The 18878-nt window shown below is 39.8% G+C and overlaps 1 protein-coding gene across 1 annotated transcript in view; it reads right to left on the bottom strand.

The window, feature by feature from the left end:
• Positions 1 to 18878, bottom strand: part of LOC135197856 (activating signal cointegrator 1 complex subunit 2-like) — a 283256-nt gene that overhangs the window by 150479 nt on the left and 113899 nt on the right. Inside the window, exons 7-8 of the mRNA XM_064225038.1 lie at positions 18342 to 18530; positions 7924 to 8056 (exon numbers count right to left, since the gene is read on the bottom strand). Of these exons, the coding sequence (XP_064081108.1) occupies positions 7924 to 8056; positions 18342 to 18530 (322 nt within the window). The remainder of the gene's footprint in view (positions 1 to 7923; positions 8057 to 18341; positions 18531 to 18878) is intronic.

Below are 18878 nucleotides of genomic sequence, written 5' to 3'. Positions count from 1 at the left end.
TTCTAACACCTCCTTCGATGGGACATGATTAATGACATCGCCCGAAATGCTCTGGTTCTGGTGGGAGTTGAAAGGTTATTTAAATAAAGCAACAAATGCACTTATTTAACGGCCTATACTATAAACTTCTCACTTGTTTGGATTATTGCGAGAACACTTCCGTTGCTCACGCTATTTTTTTTTTCTCTCTCTATTCATCTGTCTATCAGTGGATCTCACTCTCTTTTTCTATATCTATCTTAATTTTCCCCAAATAACATTACAAATGTAACCTCTAAAGATGTTATGAAAAGATAAAAACTCTCAAGATTAAAAAGAAATTTGTTACAAGCAGCCGTTCATGAAATATGAAAAACATGTAGAAAAATATTGGAAGGTGCTTAAGCTTAGGCAAAGGCTATGAAAAGTATTTAATCAGTTTAGCTAGAAAGATAAAAACAGACAATGACTTCATAATGAGTCAACTACAAAAGTACCATGGGACAAAGAAAAAATTATAGCACATACAGGATGAGTGAATTTCTGATATTTAACAGGGTACCAAGACAAGCAATTACAGGCAGTCCTGGTTATCGGTAGACTCATTAATGGCAATACGGTTTTATGGTGCTTGCCTAGCACCATAAAATCAGTGATTCATGGTGTCATAATGCACCAAGTTCCCATTATCCGTGCAATAAGGTGCCAGTAATAGTTATGGCACTATAACATACCCAACAGAGAACCATTAACTGGTTATCAGCACCATTAACCAACCAGATAACAGCACCATAAATCACTAAGTTTCGGTTAATGGCAGTTTCGCTTATCACCACCCTGCTGGGAACTGAACCCTTGCCAATAACCGGGGACTGCCTTTAGAAGTTCATTACGATAGCAGACACCTCACTGAGGTATATCAGATGAATTTATGACAGATGTTGATGTTAATCAAGGAGCAAATATACGTATTGGTTTGGGCATGGAATGAGAACGGTTGAGGAGCAGAATCATGCAAAAGGGGTCAAAGATCAAGACTTAATATCAGAGAAGACAAAAATAATTTTCAAAAATACAGTATTTTAATGCCTTCTGATGATCTACTCGGATATTCACCCCCAGCCGCCCTGGTCACTCGGGTGAGGACTGCGTCCCTACGCTAAAGAACCAGGTTGGCCCACAGGTTTGCAGTCTGGTGGGCTAGGTAGGAGATGGCTCTACCTCCAAACTGGCACAGTCTCCCGAAAGCCGGGTCACCTTCAGGAGAGATGTTCCCCAAGGTGGCCGCGACCTTAGACACTGTGAGGGACCACAGGTCTATCCACGAGACTGCTTGGAATGCCGCCATGGCGGTCAATTCCAAGGCGAGTGCCTCTTGCTGCGAGAACCATAGGTTCTCCGACAGGAGCTGCTGCAGACACACCCCCGGAGTTAGCCTAGCTAGCTCCGGGTTCACCTGTTTGGGCGGCATAGGGTCCTCCGATGGCACATAGAACCTTCTCTGTCGCAGTAGAGGCGGGGGAAGTAGCTTGGAAGACTGCCAGACCGTAGCAAACCCTCCTGTCCGGAGACGAGTGTGTTCACCTGGCCCAGCACCAAGTCCGCCAGAGCAGATCGCGGCAGACCCAACATCGTCCTGGGTTCCTTCTTAGGACCCCAGAACGACTCGAGCCTGGACGTAGGCTCAGAAGGTGGGAGTGGCAATCCTTCCCCGAAGTCGCTGTGCTGATGGATCAGCGCAAAAACCTCCGAAAACGACCTCTGGATCTCTGGAGTGACTGCATCCTGTGGAGTAGGACTGTCAAGTCCCTCCAGCAAGAACGCCTCCCGAGATCCTCCTCCTTCAGGAGGAGGAGAAACCACAACTGACCCCTCCTGGTCTCCTCCGGCCACTTGCGCATACGATCTGGTCGGTCCTAAGACCGTGCCAGGCTCGTAGGGCGTCGTGGTGGGACCGTGAGGAGAGCGCTCCCCATGATCACTCCGGTTCGCCTCGCTCTCGGTGTAACCCGAGGAAGTTGAAGGGATCGGAGAGGAAGACCTGACGCTTCCCCCTCGCCCACCGGCTCTCCGGTGTGCTTGGGGGGCTGCAGGCGATCTCCAACCCACGGTGGCGATCGAGCTGCAGGCCTGGTCGCGCAGCTGTCCGGGGGAGAGCGGCTCTGGTCCCGAGCGTCAGAGGAGCTGCTGCTGGTCCCCCTACCCACCCGGTCCTGGTGGGAGCGGCGGTCAGGGGACCGGCAGAGTCCGCTGTCGCGGTGGGAGCGGGGCCTGTCCTCACGGCGCATCGTGCTGCTGGAACCGGTCAAAGCCGCCGTTGATCGAGGGGACCTCTTCCTTGCCTCGGCCCGCAGCCGGTCTGGGACTATCGTGTCAACCCTGGGTACCTGCGGATCGCTCTCGCTAGTCTGGCGGGAGTCACCTGAGCAACTCTCACCAGTCTTCTGCTCCGTGCCTCGGTCCTGGCACCGAGCGAACTCGGAAGCCTGAGCCTTGGCTGCAGGGTCAACCGCAGGGCGACCACACGCCCGGTACCTCTCACGAACGAGAGGCCGAGACGGAACCTGATGTAGCGGCAGAGCCCTAGCACCAGGTGAGGAGGTACCGGTGTTAGTCGGTACCCCTCTGGTCCCCGTCTTCTTCTTCCTTGTGGAAGAAGAGATGGGTGCCGACTGGACGTATTTTACGTCGACATACAAAAGTTTTTTTTTAAATTCGCGGAAAAATACTTTTAGGCCTACCAGCCGAAAACTCTTGAATCACGCGCCTTGGGGGATGCTGGGAGTTCACGGATTAAGGTGTTGTTTTGTTTACAATTGTTACGCAGGCACGCAAGCGTGAATTTCTTTCTTGCCGCACTAAAAAGTATCTGTGACACATCTCTGAAATTATTTCGTCACTTTGACATAATTTGTGTACCATTTTAAATTAGCCGTTACATAGAGTATATATGAAAATGTGCGCATTTTTATGTAGAATACAACAAAAAAATACTCATGATTGTAGCGTTTATCAGTTTTGAGATATTTTCATATAAATAACGATAAGTGCCAAAATTTCAACCTTTGGTCAACTTTAACTCTACCGAAATGGTCGAAAAACGCAATTGTAAGCTAAAACTCTTATATTTTAGTAATATTCAATCATTTACCTTAATTTTGCAACTAATTGGAAGTCTCTAGCACAATATTTTGATTTATGGTGAATTTATGATAAAACTTTTTCCTTACGTCTGCGGTAACTCTTCCGAAAAAAATCATACATGCGATTGTGGTAATGTTTGCACCATTTTAAAATTAGCCGTTACATAAAGTTTTATATATGGAAATGTGCGCAATTTTATGCACAATACAACTAAAAACAACCCATGGTTGTAGCTTTTATCAATTTTGAAATATTTCCATATAAAAAATGATAAGTGACAAATTTTCAACCTTTGGTCAACTTTGACTCTACCGAAATGGTCGAAAAATGCAATTGTAAGCTAAAACGCTTATATTCTAGTAATATTCAATCATTTACCTTTATTTTACAACAAATTGGAAGTCTCTAGTACAATATTTCGATTTATGGTGAATTTATGAAAAAAATAACATTTTCTTTACGTCCGCGCGGTAACTCTTCCGAAAAAACCATACGTGCGATTGTGGTAATGTTTGCACCATTTTAAATTAGCCGTTACATAAAGTTTTATGTATGAAAATGTGCGCAATTTCATGTAGAATACAAAAAAAAATAATTGAAGGTTATAGCTTTTCTCATTTTTGAAATATTTGCATATAAATCACGATAAATAGAAAAAAAACCACGTTCAGTCAACTTTGACTCTACCGAAATGGTCGAAAAACGCAATTGTAAGCTAAAACTCTTACAGTCTAGTAATATTCAGTCATTTATCTTCATTTTGAAAGAAATTCGAAGTCTCTAGCAAAATATTTAGATTTATGGTGAATTTAAAAAAAAAAAAACTTTCCTTCCCTCAGCGCGCGGATTCTCCGCCACAAATCTCCAAAATGCGCACGTCCCATTCTTGGAATATTTGCTCCGTTTCATATTAGGCATTTCATAGAGTTTTATATATGAAAATGTGCGCAATTTCATGTAGAATAAAACTAAAAATATTTGAGGGTTGTAGCTTTTCTTATTTTCGAAATAATTGCATATAAAAAATATATATATATATAAAAATTCGACATTCGGTCAACTTTAACTCGTCAGATATGGTCGAAAACTGCAATTGTAAGCTAATACTCTTACAGTATAGTAATATTCAATTATTTGTCTTTATTTTGAAAGAAATTAGAAGTCTCTAGGACAATATTTAGAGTTATGGTGAATTTTTGAAAAAAAATTTGTTTACGTCCGCGCGTTACGAATTTATGCATTATTTTGTGATAATATTTTCTCTGTGTTGCTTTTATCGTTTTACAATGTGTTATATACCAAAATGATCGCAATTTAGTGTACTGTCGGCCAAAAAACTCGTGGCAGAGTTTCATAATTTTTCGTTCACCTGCCTGACGCACGATTCATGCCTTATTTATCTATTTTTCTTTTCAAAGATGGAAGAAATCATGTGTAATGACGTTAAAAACAGTCACTGATATCTTTAGAACATTATGTTATGTTATTGTGTAAAACTATTTTCCATATAGCAAAATTGACTTGAACGAAACGAAGTGATAAAAAACGTCATGTCACAACCATAGATATACATTACCAAATAGATAGGAGACACCTATCACTAGTAGTATCACATAAACATAGTCCTTAAATGATCATTTCAATATTAAGTTGAAGGTAGTTGAACTATTCCATTTGTTAAATTTTACAGAAAACATTGGAATCTCACAAAATGCTATCAAATTTAAAAAAAAAAAAAAAAAGAAAAAAAAAAACGATATCTTAACAATGTGAACCAGGCGACCTCACTCTATTGCTTTTGATGTTATGTGCACGGGTATCTAATGTCAATGTGTCATTTATCGGTCTAAGAAACATCCTTCGATGAGCGAGAGAATTATTGCACTGCATTCGGTGCAAGTTTCTGTTGGAGAGATATCAAGAAAGCTTAATAAACCGGAGAGAATCATACATAGATGAATAAAATTGTTTAAAGAACGGCAAAGTTTAGAACATGGGCCTAGAGGTGGAATACCTCGAAGCACCACATGAGAGCAAGACAATACAGTAGTGAAAAAGTTGCTGAGCAACATTCATTTGTGAACTTTGAATTCTAGTGCCTCGTCACGACTTTGCTGAACCAGGAATCATAACTAGCTCTACGCTTATGACTGGTGTCTGATGAATACTTTAGATGGAGAGGAAGAGATTTTTAAATCTACACTTGAAGTCTTTAATAGTTGTCTAATGAATAAGCATCTTTGATGGATGAGGGATTCAGTTAGGCTTACTCTTTTTGTTTTGTTTTTTTATCGGTGGCCAGTGAATACCACGGATAGGGAGGGAAACGGTTTCAATGATGCATGCATTTTTTTTCTTCAAAACCTAAAGAATACATTTTATTGGGAGATACTTTATTAACATCGGCCTAATCCTTCCATCACTCCTATACGCCACCTCCGCTCTCTTCTACATCTCAGGCGACTAGAACACTAGATCCGACTTCTCACTGCGAACTCCACCTTGTGAAACCATCACTAATGATAACGGTTATTTTAAAAGTCCCCGCACCGACAACGGACGCCTTAAAATACTGTTTAGTATAAATATTTTCTGTTCAAAGAAACTTTATCTTTCATTCCACAAAATATGTGCATACACTCGTGTTACACCCTGTAGCCGTCAAAGAGCAACCCTTGATTAAAGCAGAAGGTTTTTCTTGGGGAAAAAAAAAAAAAACATGAAATAGACTTAAACGAGAACCTCACCTTTCCTATTTCTTATCATTTCAGCTACTTATAATATGCTTATGTTAGTAGGTCTAGTAGTTATACATGTAAACTAATTTGTATTAATTTCTATTTAAAAGAAATTAATAGCTACAGAAAGATCATCGTAGGAAAGCTTTAAGGAAAGTAAGCCTTTCTTAATGTGTTCGTCAGTTTTGACTCCCACAGCTTTCCAAGGTGTCCAAATGAAACAGGATGATATGCAAGGAATTCTATAAAAAATAAGACTGAATTATATTCGTTTGATTTTTTTATGATTGCTTTTTGACTTTGAATAGCTAGGTCTGAGTTATTTATGTTAAGCAATTATTAAAAGGATAAGAAGAAAGGTGAACACGGCTAATAAAACAAGAATAACGGGAATAGTCAAATAAAGCAGATTAATATATATATATATATATATATATATATATATATATATATATACTATATATATATATATATATATATATATATATATGTCGATTTAAATATTCATTAATATTACGTATCCGAGAGAGTATGCTGCTGAAAATAGACCTAGGCTTATCATGTGGGAAAATCATAAGTCCAATTTAGGCCCACTAAACGTGTCATGCAAATTATTTTATTGGTCAAAGGACAAAATTAGTTTAACTAAACATCGTTTTCAAAAAATGTTAACGCCTTGATGTATTATTATCGGCTGTAGGAGACGAAATGACAACACCCCAGTGCAGTACGATATGTTGAGTCAAGACTCGAGCGGCAGCAAAGCCAACTTCAAAATCTTCGGAATGCTGTCACGAAGCTAGAGTTGAAAATAAAATTAGAAATCGTGGACCCATCGGTATAATTTTCCTTACTTTGCAGAATAATTATCTTTAAAACGTTGAATAAGTCTACTCAGTTCTAATGTCATTTATTTCAAGTATAGCACCTTTGAAAGGAAATTTGATTTATTGTTAAGTAAATATTCTGGCACCTGCATATGGCAATATTTCCATAACGAACAATGAATTAAGAAACTACGCCAATTCTTTGTTGGCCGTCTGTACATTACAACGAAAAAAAAGTAACTTGTTACCTTTAACCGTTTTGCGCACAGCGCGATTTGAATACAATTATATATGAAATTTAGTTTTTGCACTATCATATATCGCATTATTTATATATGATAATGATAATTTTTTTAATTTCTGATGGTTGCATACTAAACTTCAGCCAATGAAAATAAAGGAGCCAAATATGAACTCTTAATCTTGAAAACTAAGCGCGCTGTGATTTTTTGAAAAAAATATTTTTTCCCCTTCCGCGCTCACTCCGAAACACCTCCGGCACACGGGAGACAATTTTTTTTTACCGCTTCAGCGTTTAAGGGTTAAAGGACCAATGGTTTGTATTATGTATCGGAACAAAAATAGTTTCTAAAGATTTATTCAAGATAACCGATAGAAGCAAAGCACACACACACACACACACACACACACAAAAAAAAAAAAAAAAAACTGAATCAAGTTAAATAAGGTGAAATAAACTTACCTCTGGCGTCAGCGGATTTGTCCAAACCAAACCAATGATCACTTTGTTTTGATTTTATAATACAATAGTAAAATGAGAGTACATATAGTATTATTGGATATAGGGAAGTAAGCTGCCTATACTGTATTCCCCACCCCATCAAAAATTTATGTAAAATTTCTTCATAGGATGACACACATGAACAGTACTTCATTACGGTAAGGAAATTTTCAAAACAGAAATTTACATAGGGTTGAAGACAGACCTGGTCTATTTAATACCAAAGAAACCAACCATCCATAAATGATGAAAGATACATCATATTTACTGCAGGTCAATTTTTCATGTGGCATAATTCATCTTTTTTTTCAGAGGGTGGAAATATTCATGGATAACAATATGGAGCTCCTTGTGTTTTTAAAGCTTACTGTACCCTTAAAAAAATAGTCAAAAATGAGAAACTCCCATAATCATTGAAAACTTCACACAACTAAAAAAACCATAAAATTCAAATCAAATTTCAGGGGTAACATCAAAATAGAAGAAAGCTCACCTTAAAAAACTCTAAATCCTCTTTAATGGGATAAACTGAGCAATAGTCAGCAATAAATGTTTTGTCTCCAATACAAGTAGACATCATGTGCATGAATTTTTCAACACACTCTCCTACCAGAGAAGGACCAGCTCTAAAATAGAAACAACAGTCACAATTATATGCATAACATGGAATAATGCTTTATGTAACCTTCCACAGTAATTGATACCATGAATTATCAAAATGCTGAAGAGGTAAAATAATTTTAAATGTTACTAAAAATATCACAAAATAATAATAATAATAATAATAATAATAATAATAATAATAATAATAATAATAACAACAATAAATGTGATATTCTTTAAAACGAGAAGACATTAACATGGAAAAAGCCTTAAACCACAAACTAACAAACCAAACCTATAAAGGCTATCATGTGAAAAAATTAAGTAAATATAACTTTTATGAACAAAACCAATTTTTTCAAACAAACCCACTACTTACAGCTACCTAAATTTGTGGTTGTGGGTCCATAAGTTCCCCAACATGCCATTTTCTATTAAAATAAAATGGTAACATACAGGTAGATTCAAACAGGTAGGTCAGCCCTTAATCCTTTACCCAACATATGAACCAACACAGATAATTTTTCATGTGGAAGCAGAATGTTGCAAGAGAAGTGGGGAACAGTCCCAGACAAAACTCCCTTTCCCCATGGTCTGAGTTTCTCGTAAATATGGCAATGTTGCACCTTAGTGATAGTTAAACTGTTAATTTAGAATGAAGAAAGGGGTAAGTCTGACTGTTTAAATTAGAACAACGAACATGATGAATCACAAGTCAGTTATCAGATTTTATTGTTTTCACCCATACAGTTTAACTTTCTTGGGTTGTTTACACTATTCAAATACTGTCACGCACAATAGCGGATTTAGTAAAGCAACAGCCAACTTGATCCTTCCAACAAAGTGAAATATAACCGCTTGCCATACATGGGAAGCTATTCTCAATGACGTAGGTAATGTAAGGGCAGACTTGTTCCTGCGCTTGGCTTCGGCCGTAAATCTCATAAATTCATTCATTTAAGCCTACAGTTTATTTGAACTGTCACAGAGGACCTATCTATTGAATTTTAGCAGAACCTATCAACAGCAAAATATGTCATGAACTTCTCCAAAGGGAAAATAACTCAAAAGGGATTTTAAATAAAAAACTGAAAATAGATGATGTCAGGTGGAAAAGTGAATTATTGAGGCAATAAATTGTCAAAGAGAGAGAAGAGAGAGAGAGAGAGAGAGAGAGAGAGAGAGAGAGAGAGAGAGAGAGAGAGAGAGAGAGAGAAATTCTTACCTTTAAAAACACCAACTGTAGTTTGAACTCTTTACCTTTTGCATAAAGTTTTGACTTGTTATGCAATGAACAATAAAAATTCATAAAATCCATTGAACTCTTTCTTAATCGCCAAACAATGTTCATCTATATGGGTGAAAACAGTAAAATACAATGAAAAACATCATAGGTTTAAACAAAGCATCTTAGAAAAATCCCTTTCATTCATTCAAGTGAATAGTTCAACTATCACAAAGTTAGTTTCCCAATTCTCGGCGGACTCAAAAGAGTGCAACGTTGCCATATTCATGAGTAACCCAGACCAGGGGGAAAGAGTTTTGTCCCAGACTGTACAGAGAAGGAAGCTATACATTACAATTATTGGATTTCTCCGATAAAACCAAAAGTTTCAATTTTTTTTTTTTTTTTTTTTTTTATATATATAAAATTGCTCAAAGTACAATTTAGGTGGAATTTGCTGAAATGCAAAACCCTTCAGTATATTTGTAGTGCCTGAACTTACTGTGTAAGCACTCAAAATTTTGTGAACAAGAGATTCTGTGGCACTATAGGGAAATCAGGGAGTTGTGATACGCCATCAGACGGCCTGTGATAAGTAGCTCACTAAACTATTCTGTATCATGTCCAGACCACATTTCTTCTACATGTCTGTTAATCCCTATGAGATCATCCCCTATGATGACATACCTTCAGTATGCTACTCATCAGAGGAGATGTCCTATGATGATAGGACATGGCCCTCCCCTTTTGACTAGGAACACTATGGTGACATTCCTGAGCAACATAGAGCAACGCTAAAGACGGATCTTAAACTCCCGCAGAGACAAAAACAACTAGGATATTGATACAGTACTTGTCTGGTTACTTGGATATGTAAAGGTAGGTTAATTTAGGAATCGAACCAAACCTAACCTAACCCCAAACTTTTGAAGAAAGGAAAAATAGTTTTGCAGAATTCCCAAAGCAGAAGAGCACGGTTTGGGAAATAAAAGCAGGTCTGATAAAGATAAGCTCCATCCAGCTAGGATAGGCTACGAACTCAAACACTCAGGCCAGGCTATGATGGAGAGATATATTTAAAACTAGCTAGGCTAGGCCTACAACCCAATCGCTTAAGCTAGGCTAAGTTGGTAGGGACAGGTTCGAACTAGTTAGCCCCCAGCTAGGCTAGGCTAGGCTATGGAAAGGAAGGTTCATACTGACTAGGTTTGGCTAAAAACTCAAATCACTAACTAAGCTAGAATAGGCAAGGGTAAGATGGTTAAGGTAGGTTTGAACTGACCAGGCTAGGCTAAGAACTTAACACTTTCTAGGCTAAGAATTGAACTACTTAGGCTAGTTTAAGATGGTTAAGGCAGATTCGAATTAGCCAGGCTTGGGTAAGAGCTCAACCACTTGCTAGGCTGAGAACTCAACCACTTTCTAGGCTAAGAACTCAACCATTTAGGCTAAGATAAGTTAGAAAATGGCAGTATAGTTCCTCATCCATCCTTCATCTTGAAATCTTCTTGGTCTAGACTCAATATCTAACTAGTTGAGTACGTCTGTATCTCAAAAGAAATGTCAGGTCAATATTCTGGTAGGAACAATTCAAATGTCAATAAATGATGAAACAAGAGAATTCTTCCTACCTAGGATGGGTTGAAGTCTTGGGTAAACACAAAGGCTTTCAATTCCCACTGACCTGTTATGAAGAATGAAATAGCTGGAGATTGTTCAAGTATGTTGAAGATATGGAACATCTGTCAGATGCTACCAAAGGAACTCCCATCAGTGGTTTGCTGTGGCCAAAAGGCATTGCACAAACATGCTGAATGACCGTTGGGTAGGTTAACAGTCCGCTGCAGACATTACACAAATGAACTATGGTAGGTCAAGGGTCTTATTTGATCCTGAACCTAGAAGATATGGTACATCTATCGGATGCTACCAACGCAACTTCAACAGACCTATCTAAGTGACCAAAAGCCATTGCACAGGCATGTTTCTGATTGTGAAGAATCATGTACATGGACGTGTGATAATGGACAATGAATGTGTCATCATCGGAGAGAAAGAGAAGCACCTTAGCCTTGACAAGTCACAACCAGTGACTGGAAGGTGAACAACGAAAGTAAGACCTAGGAGAAGTAGAGAAGAATGCCTAGGTATCTTGGAAACTGAAGAAAGACCTCTTTGTCTCTCAATCACGAACAGCCAAAGAAGCACGTCAGCTATGACCATCATGTCCACATGGACGTGAACAACAGGCGAGGAAATCCTAGATCTAGCAGGTGAACTTGACTTAAAATGTGAACCAGCTCTTGAAGGCAAACAAGACTTCAGAGGGGGGAAAAAGGGCAATGATCATCTCCACAGGGACACGTCACGCAAGTGAAGGGTACACACACCTGTGAAAGAAAGATAACACCTCTCTTAGGGAAACACGTCCGTGGATGTGTAGCAAATCCATGTAAGTCTGGAACCAAGGAGACTAAGACACAAAAGAAAGGGAGCGTCGAAACAACAATGTCAAAGCTGGAACACGTCCCAAGACATCCAGAATCTCTTATGCAAAGAAACTGCATCAATCCTGGCTGGAACGTTGTAGAATCTTCACGGTTACTTCAAACTGAAGAGAAATGATGAATCAGAGTTCCACAGAAAACTGAGTATAAGAAGCATCCTTAAGATCTTAGTCTTGGATTTCAACAAAATCAAAGAACTCGGACAAGCTAACAATCCATGAACAGGATGAAGGTTGGTTGCTCGCTGTACCCAAGTGTCTGAAGACACAATGGAGAAGATACTAGTTTGGAAAAATCCCAGAACTAATATCAGAGACTCAGGATACTTCTCCAACTCACCGAATCCGAGGAAATCATGCACCAGAGCTGTGATTGGTAGGATCTTCAAGAGAAGCTCACAATATGAAACAAACCCCAGCTTGTTGACAATGGAGAGCACCAAAGAAGGCAAAGATGATGAGTAGGGTCTTCCTTTGTCTCCTACAGCAACAGGAGGGCCTAACCAGTACATGTACATGTAAAGAAAAGCAAAGAATTTACCAAGAAATTCCAATACCGACGGTAGAGGAGGACAGGTCCCATTTCTCTCGAAATGCAGTGCATCGAAACTATATCGTCATAAGGAGTAGCCATGACGCCACAAGATCATTCTCTTACAGAGAGAGAAAAGACTGTGTGTAAGAACAGATTAAACATATTAAAACAAAATTGTACTACAATTTTATTTCATGTGACTAAAAGGAGTACCAAGGTGAACATCATTGGATGACGAAACATCAGAGGGAGACGAGATGCCACAGAAGCAGGCAAAGCCACATTGGAGAAGTCGTCTATAAGACTGGTACTCCTGCATGACAATGTAGCCTTCGCAGGCCAGCACAAAGGGGCTCCAGGGCTTGAAAGGAACACGGAACACACTGCCAACAGGACTAATTGGGTTCCAATCTCACTTCACAACACCGACGTGCATACCAAAATCTAGTGAAGTGGCAACTCTGGCAGAGGGAAGTGAAGCAGAGGGCCTCCCAAGATCTGAGCTGAATGCGCCACACGGACCTTACTTCAAGGCAAGAAGCAGGGTTGACAACTGTAGAGCCTAAAAAGCAACAAATATGCCTTCCGCCTCAGAAAGAGTAGATATCTTCTATCCTGACTGAAGGAAACGAACATATTTATCTGTAAGGACTAATGGAAAGGAGACGAGACAAAAGATCCTGACTGGTCCTACGCAAGCAGACAGGACAACGCAATTGGAGATCTGCCATTCAAAATAATGTTTTTATAATAAAACTTACCAGGTGATTTCATAGCTATAGTTTTTGTTATTCGCAGCAGTATAGATTCAAATTTTACGGTAGTGACACTGATAAGTGTGTAGGTGAAGTCAGTCTTGCCCCCTAGCGAGAAGGTTAAGAACGACACAGCTGATTACCTTATTTCATTAATGCTTATGTTCATCAGCGGGGAGGGAGGGCTCTGATCATGTATCTACTGGTTAAGTACAACTGAAAACTTGTTTTCTTATAAAAACATCATTTTGAATTATGCAACTTACCCAGTAATTACATAACTGATTCCCACATTGACAGGAGATGGGATAAATGGACATACTCAACTCTTAAAACATTAAGTCATGTAATCAATTAGAAATAAATAAGCTGCTAGCATTGAAACAATGATGGTCATTAATGTTAGTTAAGAGAGCTTGCAGTAGAGACTGCCTATGGTTGGTGGTCAACTTAATCTGTAGTGGCGCGGCAGTAAAGCCAAGGGTGGGCTATACTTAAGGAGGAGCCTTGTAGCAAGAATGATTCTAATTGCTCACAAGGACTACAATTTGCCCTCGCACTGGGCACAGTACCATAAAAAAAAAACCACCAAATTCTTATGTCACCTACACTGAAGTGAAAACCACAACTCATCCACTATAAGCATAGGATGCTCTGGGAACATTGTACCCTCTTGGCTCCCTAAACTTCGATCCTTCACTACAAGGTGAAGGTTTGGACAATAGGAGGGAATCCTATGCTTTCTTCCTCGTTACCATGCCAGTATAATTAAAATTTTCAAGGTACTGCCTAAATTTTGACTTTTCAAAAAACTCTCTTATGGTATGAGAAATGATGAATGACCATATTACCAGTAGGTCAAATTCCAAATAGATGTATGAGATATATATCTCTTGAGAGCTAATGAGGTAGAGGTTGTACTTAATGTCATTAGCTTTGCTAAAAGGAAGCAAACGCTTCTCTTCAATCTAGTCTCAGAAGATAAAGACCATTAGGGTAAATGGCAAGATGTTCTAATCCGAGGACAAGACGCATATGTACTTGCCATAACATCTTGGGTTAAATCTGATCTGGGCATCTGGTTCTAGGAAATACCAGGCAGAGTTCCATTTTTATCCCTGCCATAAAGCACTTCCGGCTCTGATAGAACAGGGTTTGCACTTGACTGTAGTTGTCGTCCAGGGTTCCTATCAGAAGGAGCTAGTTCCGCTAAAAAACAACACTCGTGGGAAGATTTTGCTTCTTGCAGCTTAATTCATCCGCCAGGGGGTTGGATTTCCCCTGAACGAACTTTGTTAGGATTCTGGTGTAGTTCGGAGCAGTCCATAACAGAAGGGCTCTTGCCACTTCGCAGAAAAAATGCATTCCTCCCCGTTTCTTGATGTAAGAGAGGGCTGTTGTATTGTCTGAGTGGACAGTTACTTTCTTTGTTGCGGACCAGGTCCGCAAACTCCAACAGCACCCAGTGGATAGCAGTCAATTCTTTCAAATTGATGTGCTCTCGCTGTGTAACATCCCATGTCCCCAATACTCCATTGTCTCCCAGGAGATCTCCCAAACCTAGATTGGACACGTCTGAATAGAATACGAGGTTGGGGTTCAGAGGAAGAAGGGACTTCCCTTCTAATAATCTGTCTTCTGAACTCCACCAAGACAGGTCCTTTATTTCAGATATTTCCTGGAACACAAATGAGTCTGGATATTTTTTTCCATTCCAGTTATCTTTAGGAAGAGCTGGAGACTCCTCATGAGTAGACTCCCCAAGGACACGACCTGTTCTATAGAGGCTAGAGGGTGCTCGACAGGCTCATCCAATCCTTTGATGAACAATCTTGAAGGGCTAGCAAATGGTCCACCTACTGAAGGCATGACTCCACTCTTTGTGGGGATAGAAAAGCCTGATAAGCCACAGAGTCTATCCTCATCCCCAAATAGACAAAATCCTGACAGGAGGCTAACTGTAACTTCCTCAAGTTTATCAGAAGTCCCAACTCCTGCCAATGATGGAATTATCTGCATGTCCTCTGTGTACTACTTCTCTGAATGTGACCGAAGAAGCCAATCGTCCAGGTAAAGAGACTAAAATCCCAACTAATTGCAGCCATTCCCATGGGGGCTAAGATGCTAGTAAACACTTGTGGGGCTGTCGAAAGCCCGAAACACAGAGCTCTGAATTGGTACTCTCTCTGAAGACGAAATGAAGAAACTTCTTTGAGTTTTGGTGAATTGGGATATGGAAATATGCATTGTCCATATCGATGGACACCATCCAATCCCCTTTATGAATGGATAACAAAACCGTTTGATTCCTTTCCATTTTGAATTTTGTCTTTCGGACAAAAACATTCAGTGCTTACATCTAACATGGGCCTCAAGCCCCTGAGGCCTTGGGGACTTATTAATAGTCAGTTGTAAAGCTCCAGGAGTTAGTGGACTACTACTAAATCTATGGCATCCTTCTGCAGGAGTGACAAAATTTCTCTTGACTCTTGCTTCCCAGTTCATCCGAACTGGAGGAACCTTGCTCCTGAAGATGCACGGAGGACTGCCCCTTTACTTCTAAGCAGGGATTTTGGAGGGTGATTTCCCAATGGTTTGAAGATTGACACATATTCTTCCCCTGATCCCAGGAATGACCTATAGCGTCCCCTGCCACAAAAGGGCTGAGCGCATGTGGAAGGAGAAGGGTGTGAGCTGTGAGTGGTAACACAACAGCGCTTGGTTGCATGAGAGAGAGAAGGTCTGGGGTTGACTTCATCTGAAGGTCAGAAGATACATGAATCCCTGTATCCTCAGGAAAAAAGTGTTTACTATCCAGACGAGACCGAAGGGTGACCATCATCTGATGGGTGCATGCCTTGAGAGAATCATCATCTTGTCTCCCAACATCGGTGGTGAACAAGATAGACGATTTGTATGGTTTCTCAGCATAACCATTCAAAAGGCGAATGTTATGTGGCTATGTCTCGGATGCATGACTGCTCGCCTCACACTGAGCGCAGTCAGTCGGCAGCTGTTGAAGAGTCCGAGATTGTCATGAGCTACGTTGTGGTTGATACAGATCAGTCATTACTTTGTCCTATTGGCATGTTGCTGTACCCATAAGGATCGACACCCACCATGGAGTGTCGGTGTCTTTATTCGCTGTGGACTGCCATTGCATAAGTGTCCGATGACACGTCTTTCTCCGAGTAATACGAGACCTTGAGAGACTTCTCTGGATAGTCCAGTGGATGGGTACTTGTCATCACTCCGAATAATATGTCGGGAAGATAGATAAGGTCATTGCAACCATATTTATCTTTCCCTTCGGGCCTGCCCACAGGTCCTTGGAACCTCATTTCCTTGGACCAGTGGTGGATGCTTGCAGGTTGTGTTTGCTTACCCAGCTCCTTCAAGAGGACAAGTTGCATCTCACCTATGGTGTGCAGTTCTAGAGGTAAGAAGGATGCGAGAGTGACTGGCCTCTCCACCTTCCCCACCTCGTCCTTCCACTCCTCTTCTTTCAGGTTGAGGATGCAGCTCCTATACTTCGATCAAGTTGTCAGAGGCAGGGCACTCCTCCTTGCTCTTACGACAAGGAGGAGTAGCCTAGGTGTCTAGAACTCCAGTCAGTTCTAGAGGCTCACTCATATTCCTCACACCAATTAGTGAGTCTTCCTTATGTAAAGGACCGAGGGTTTGTATACCGTGAAGGAATAAATCACAATTTTTGGAAGTAAACTGTATTTTTCCTAACTATACAAACCTGAGGTCCTTTACATACATGCCCACCTCATGCCACCCCTCAATCTGAACCTTGGCCGAAAGGCAAAGTGGAATGTTTACATCCGGGCAGGCTAGCCTACCCGCCTGCTACATGGTAGTTACTGCCTAACCACCTTGTTCAAGAATTTAACGGCCGTAATTCCAACTACGCCGAAAGTAACAACTCAGCAACATTTTACATTATTGCGTTTAGGTCCTCGTTAGACGAGTCGGTTACGTACTCGACTACTGATCTCAGGGTCCAGGCTCGATTTCCCACTCTGCCAACGTGGAATCCAGATGAATTTATTTCTGGTGATAGAAATGCATTTCTCGATGTGGTTCGGATCCCACAATAAACTGTAGGTCTCGTTGATAGGTAACCAATTGGTTCCTGGCCACACAAAAATATCTGATCCTTCGGGCCAGTCCTAGGAGAGCTGTTAATCAGCTCAGTGGTCTGATTAAAATAAGGTATACTAAACTTTGCTGCATTACTCATTGTAAAGATGATTTAATCAAAAGATCGCTACTGAAACGTATTATCGAACAATATCTAGTCATTAACAGTGTAAACATTGGTCTGACAAACCTACGTTTACATATTACAGTCCGACACTCGTCAAAGAGTACTTAACCAATTAATTGCAATTTTGCTGTAAATGCGAACTAATGATGTACTACTTCAGTAATAAACCAACAAAACAAGGAAAAAACTCATCCTGAAGCTTTCGGCTGAAGCCATTCCAATTTCGGTTTGTATACCGAAATACAGTAAATAACCACGTAAATGAATAACTGCTGCCGACACCAGATCTTTACACCAAGCATAGCAGAAACAGAATGAGGTAATCGGCTGTGTCATTCCTAATCTTCTCGCTGGGGGGCAAGACTGGCATCACCTACACACTTATCGGTGTTGCTACCGCAAAATTTGAATCTAAACTGCTGCAAAATAACAGAAACTATAGCTATGTAATTACTGGGTAAGTTGCATAATTAAAATTTGTGTTGAAGTGGAGGAATACTCCTTTGATAGGATGACAAATCCTTGAAAATAAACCTTGTCTGCAACACAAATCCATAACGTCTCAAACATCCCAACCACAAATTCTTAAAGATTAAAACATTGCAACATTCCCCAAAAATGCGTTGCAAGATATCACAGAAGAAATAAAACATTGAAATGTTTTGAACACAAATGTTTCAATGTATCACAACAATGTTACATATGCAAAATGCTATGAACATTATGTAGCTGGCCTCTCTCTCCCTGAAGGGGGCAATATTCCCCTTGAGAGAGACAGATCAGCATTATACATTAACCAGCCGATGACAAAGCAGTAGGAATAAGCCTGAAGCACATCTACTGCAAGTTGTATCTGTCCTAGCTGTCCAACTCCATCCACTTCACATTACTTTAACTTTTCATCTCTCACTGAAGAACAAAAGTGACTGCAATTTTGCTAGGCTTTATGGTAATGAGTTTTATTAAAGCAAGGAATATCTTTAGTGGAAATTCTGTAATTCTTAAACTTACGTATCTCCTAGAAGAGGCTCAAAACAAATGTGCTGAACAATAAGACGGAAAATTTTCAAGGCAAACAACCTTGTTACTTCTATCTTTTCTATAAGTTTAGTGGTCCACAGCTGTAGTTCAGGTTCATCTGCTTGTTCATTCAAGATTTCCATCATCATGGGAATAGTTCTTTCGTAACAAGCACATAATCTGAAAATACAGAATCTTTCATAACAAGAACGTCTGAAAATACAGAAGTAACTTAAAATGCATGTTTATTAGAAAAATTCTGCATATATCAACACTAATATTGTATACATATAAAATAAGAAAAAAAATAATATGCCAAAATATCACCACAACCTCAAATCATTTTAGAATACTAAAATTTCTAGTTCTAATCACCTATAACACAAGTTCAGTTTTTCAAAATCTTAAGACTGCTGTATAAGACAGTGCAAAATGACAAAAATCTTAATCAATTTGTATTTTTCATAACTAACAAATCCCAGATTAGGATAATCTTCTAGCGCCAGCTGGAAATCTGGCAAAATTAAT

The sequence above is a fragment of the Macrobrachium nipponense genome, chromosome 21 (assembly GCF_015104395.2).
Source record: "Macrobrachium nipponense isolate FS-2020 chromosome 21, ASM1510439v2, whole genome shotgun sequence".
NCBI classification, from domain to species: Eukaryota; Metazoa; Arthropoda; class Malacostraca; order Decapoda; family Palaemonidae; genus Macrobrachium; species Macrobrachium nipponense.
The sequence above is the reverse complement of the archived record's forward strand: the minus strand, read 5'-3'. Positions and strand labels throughout refer to the sequence as shown.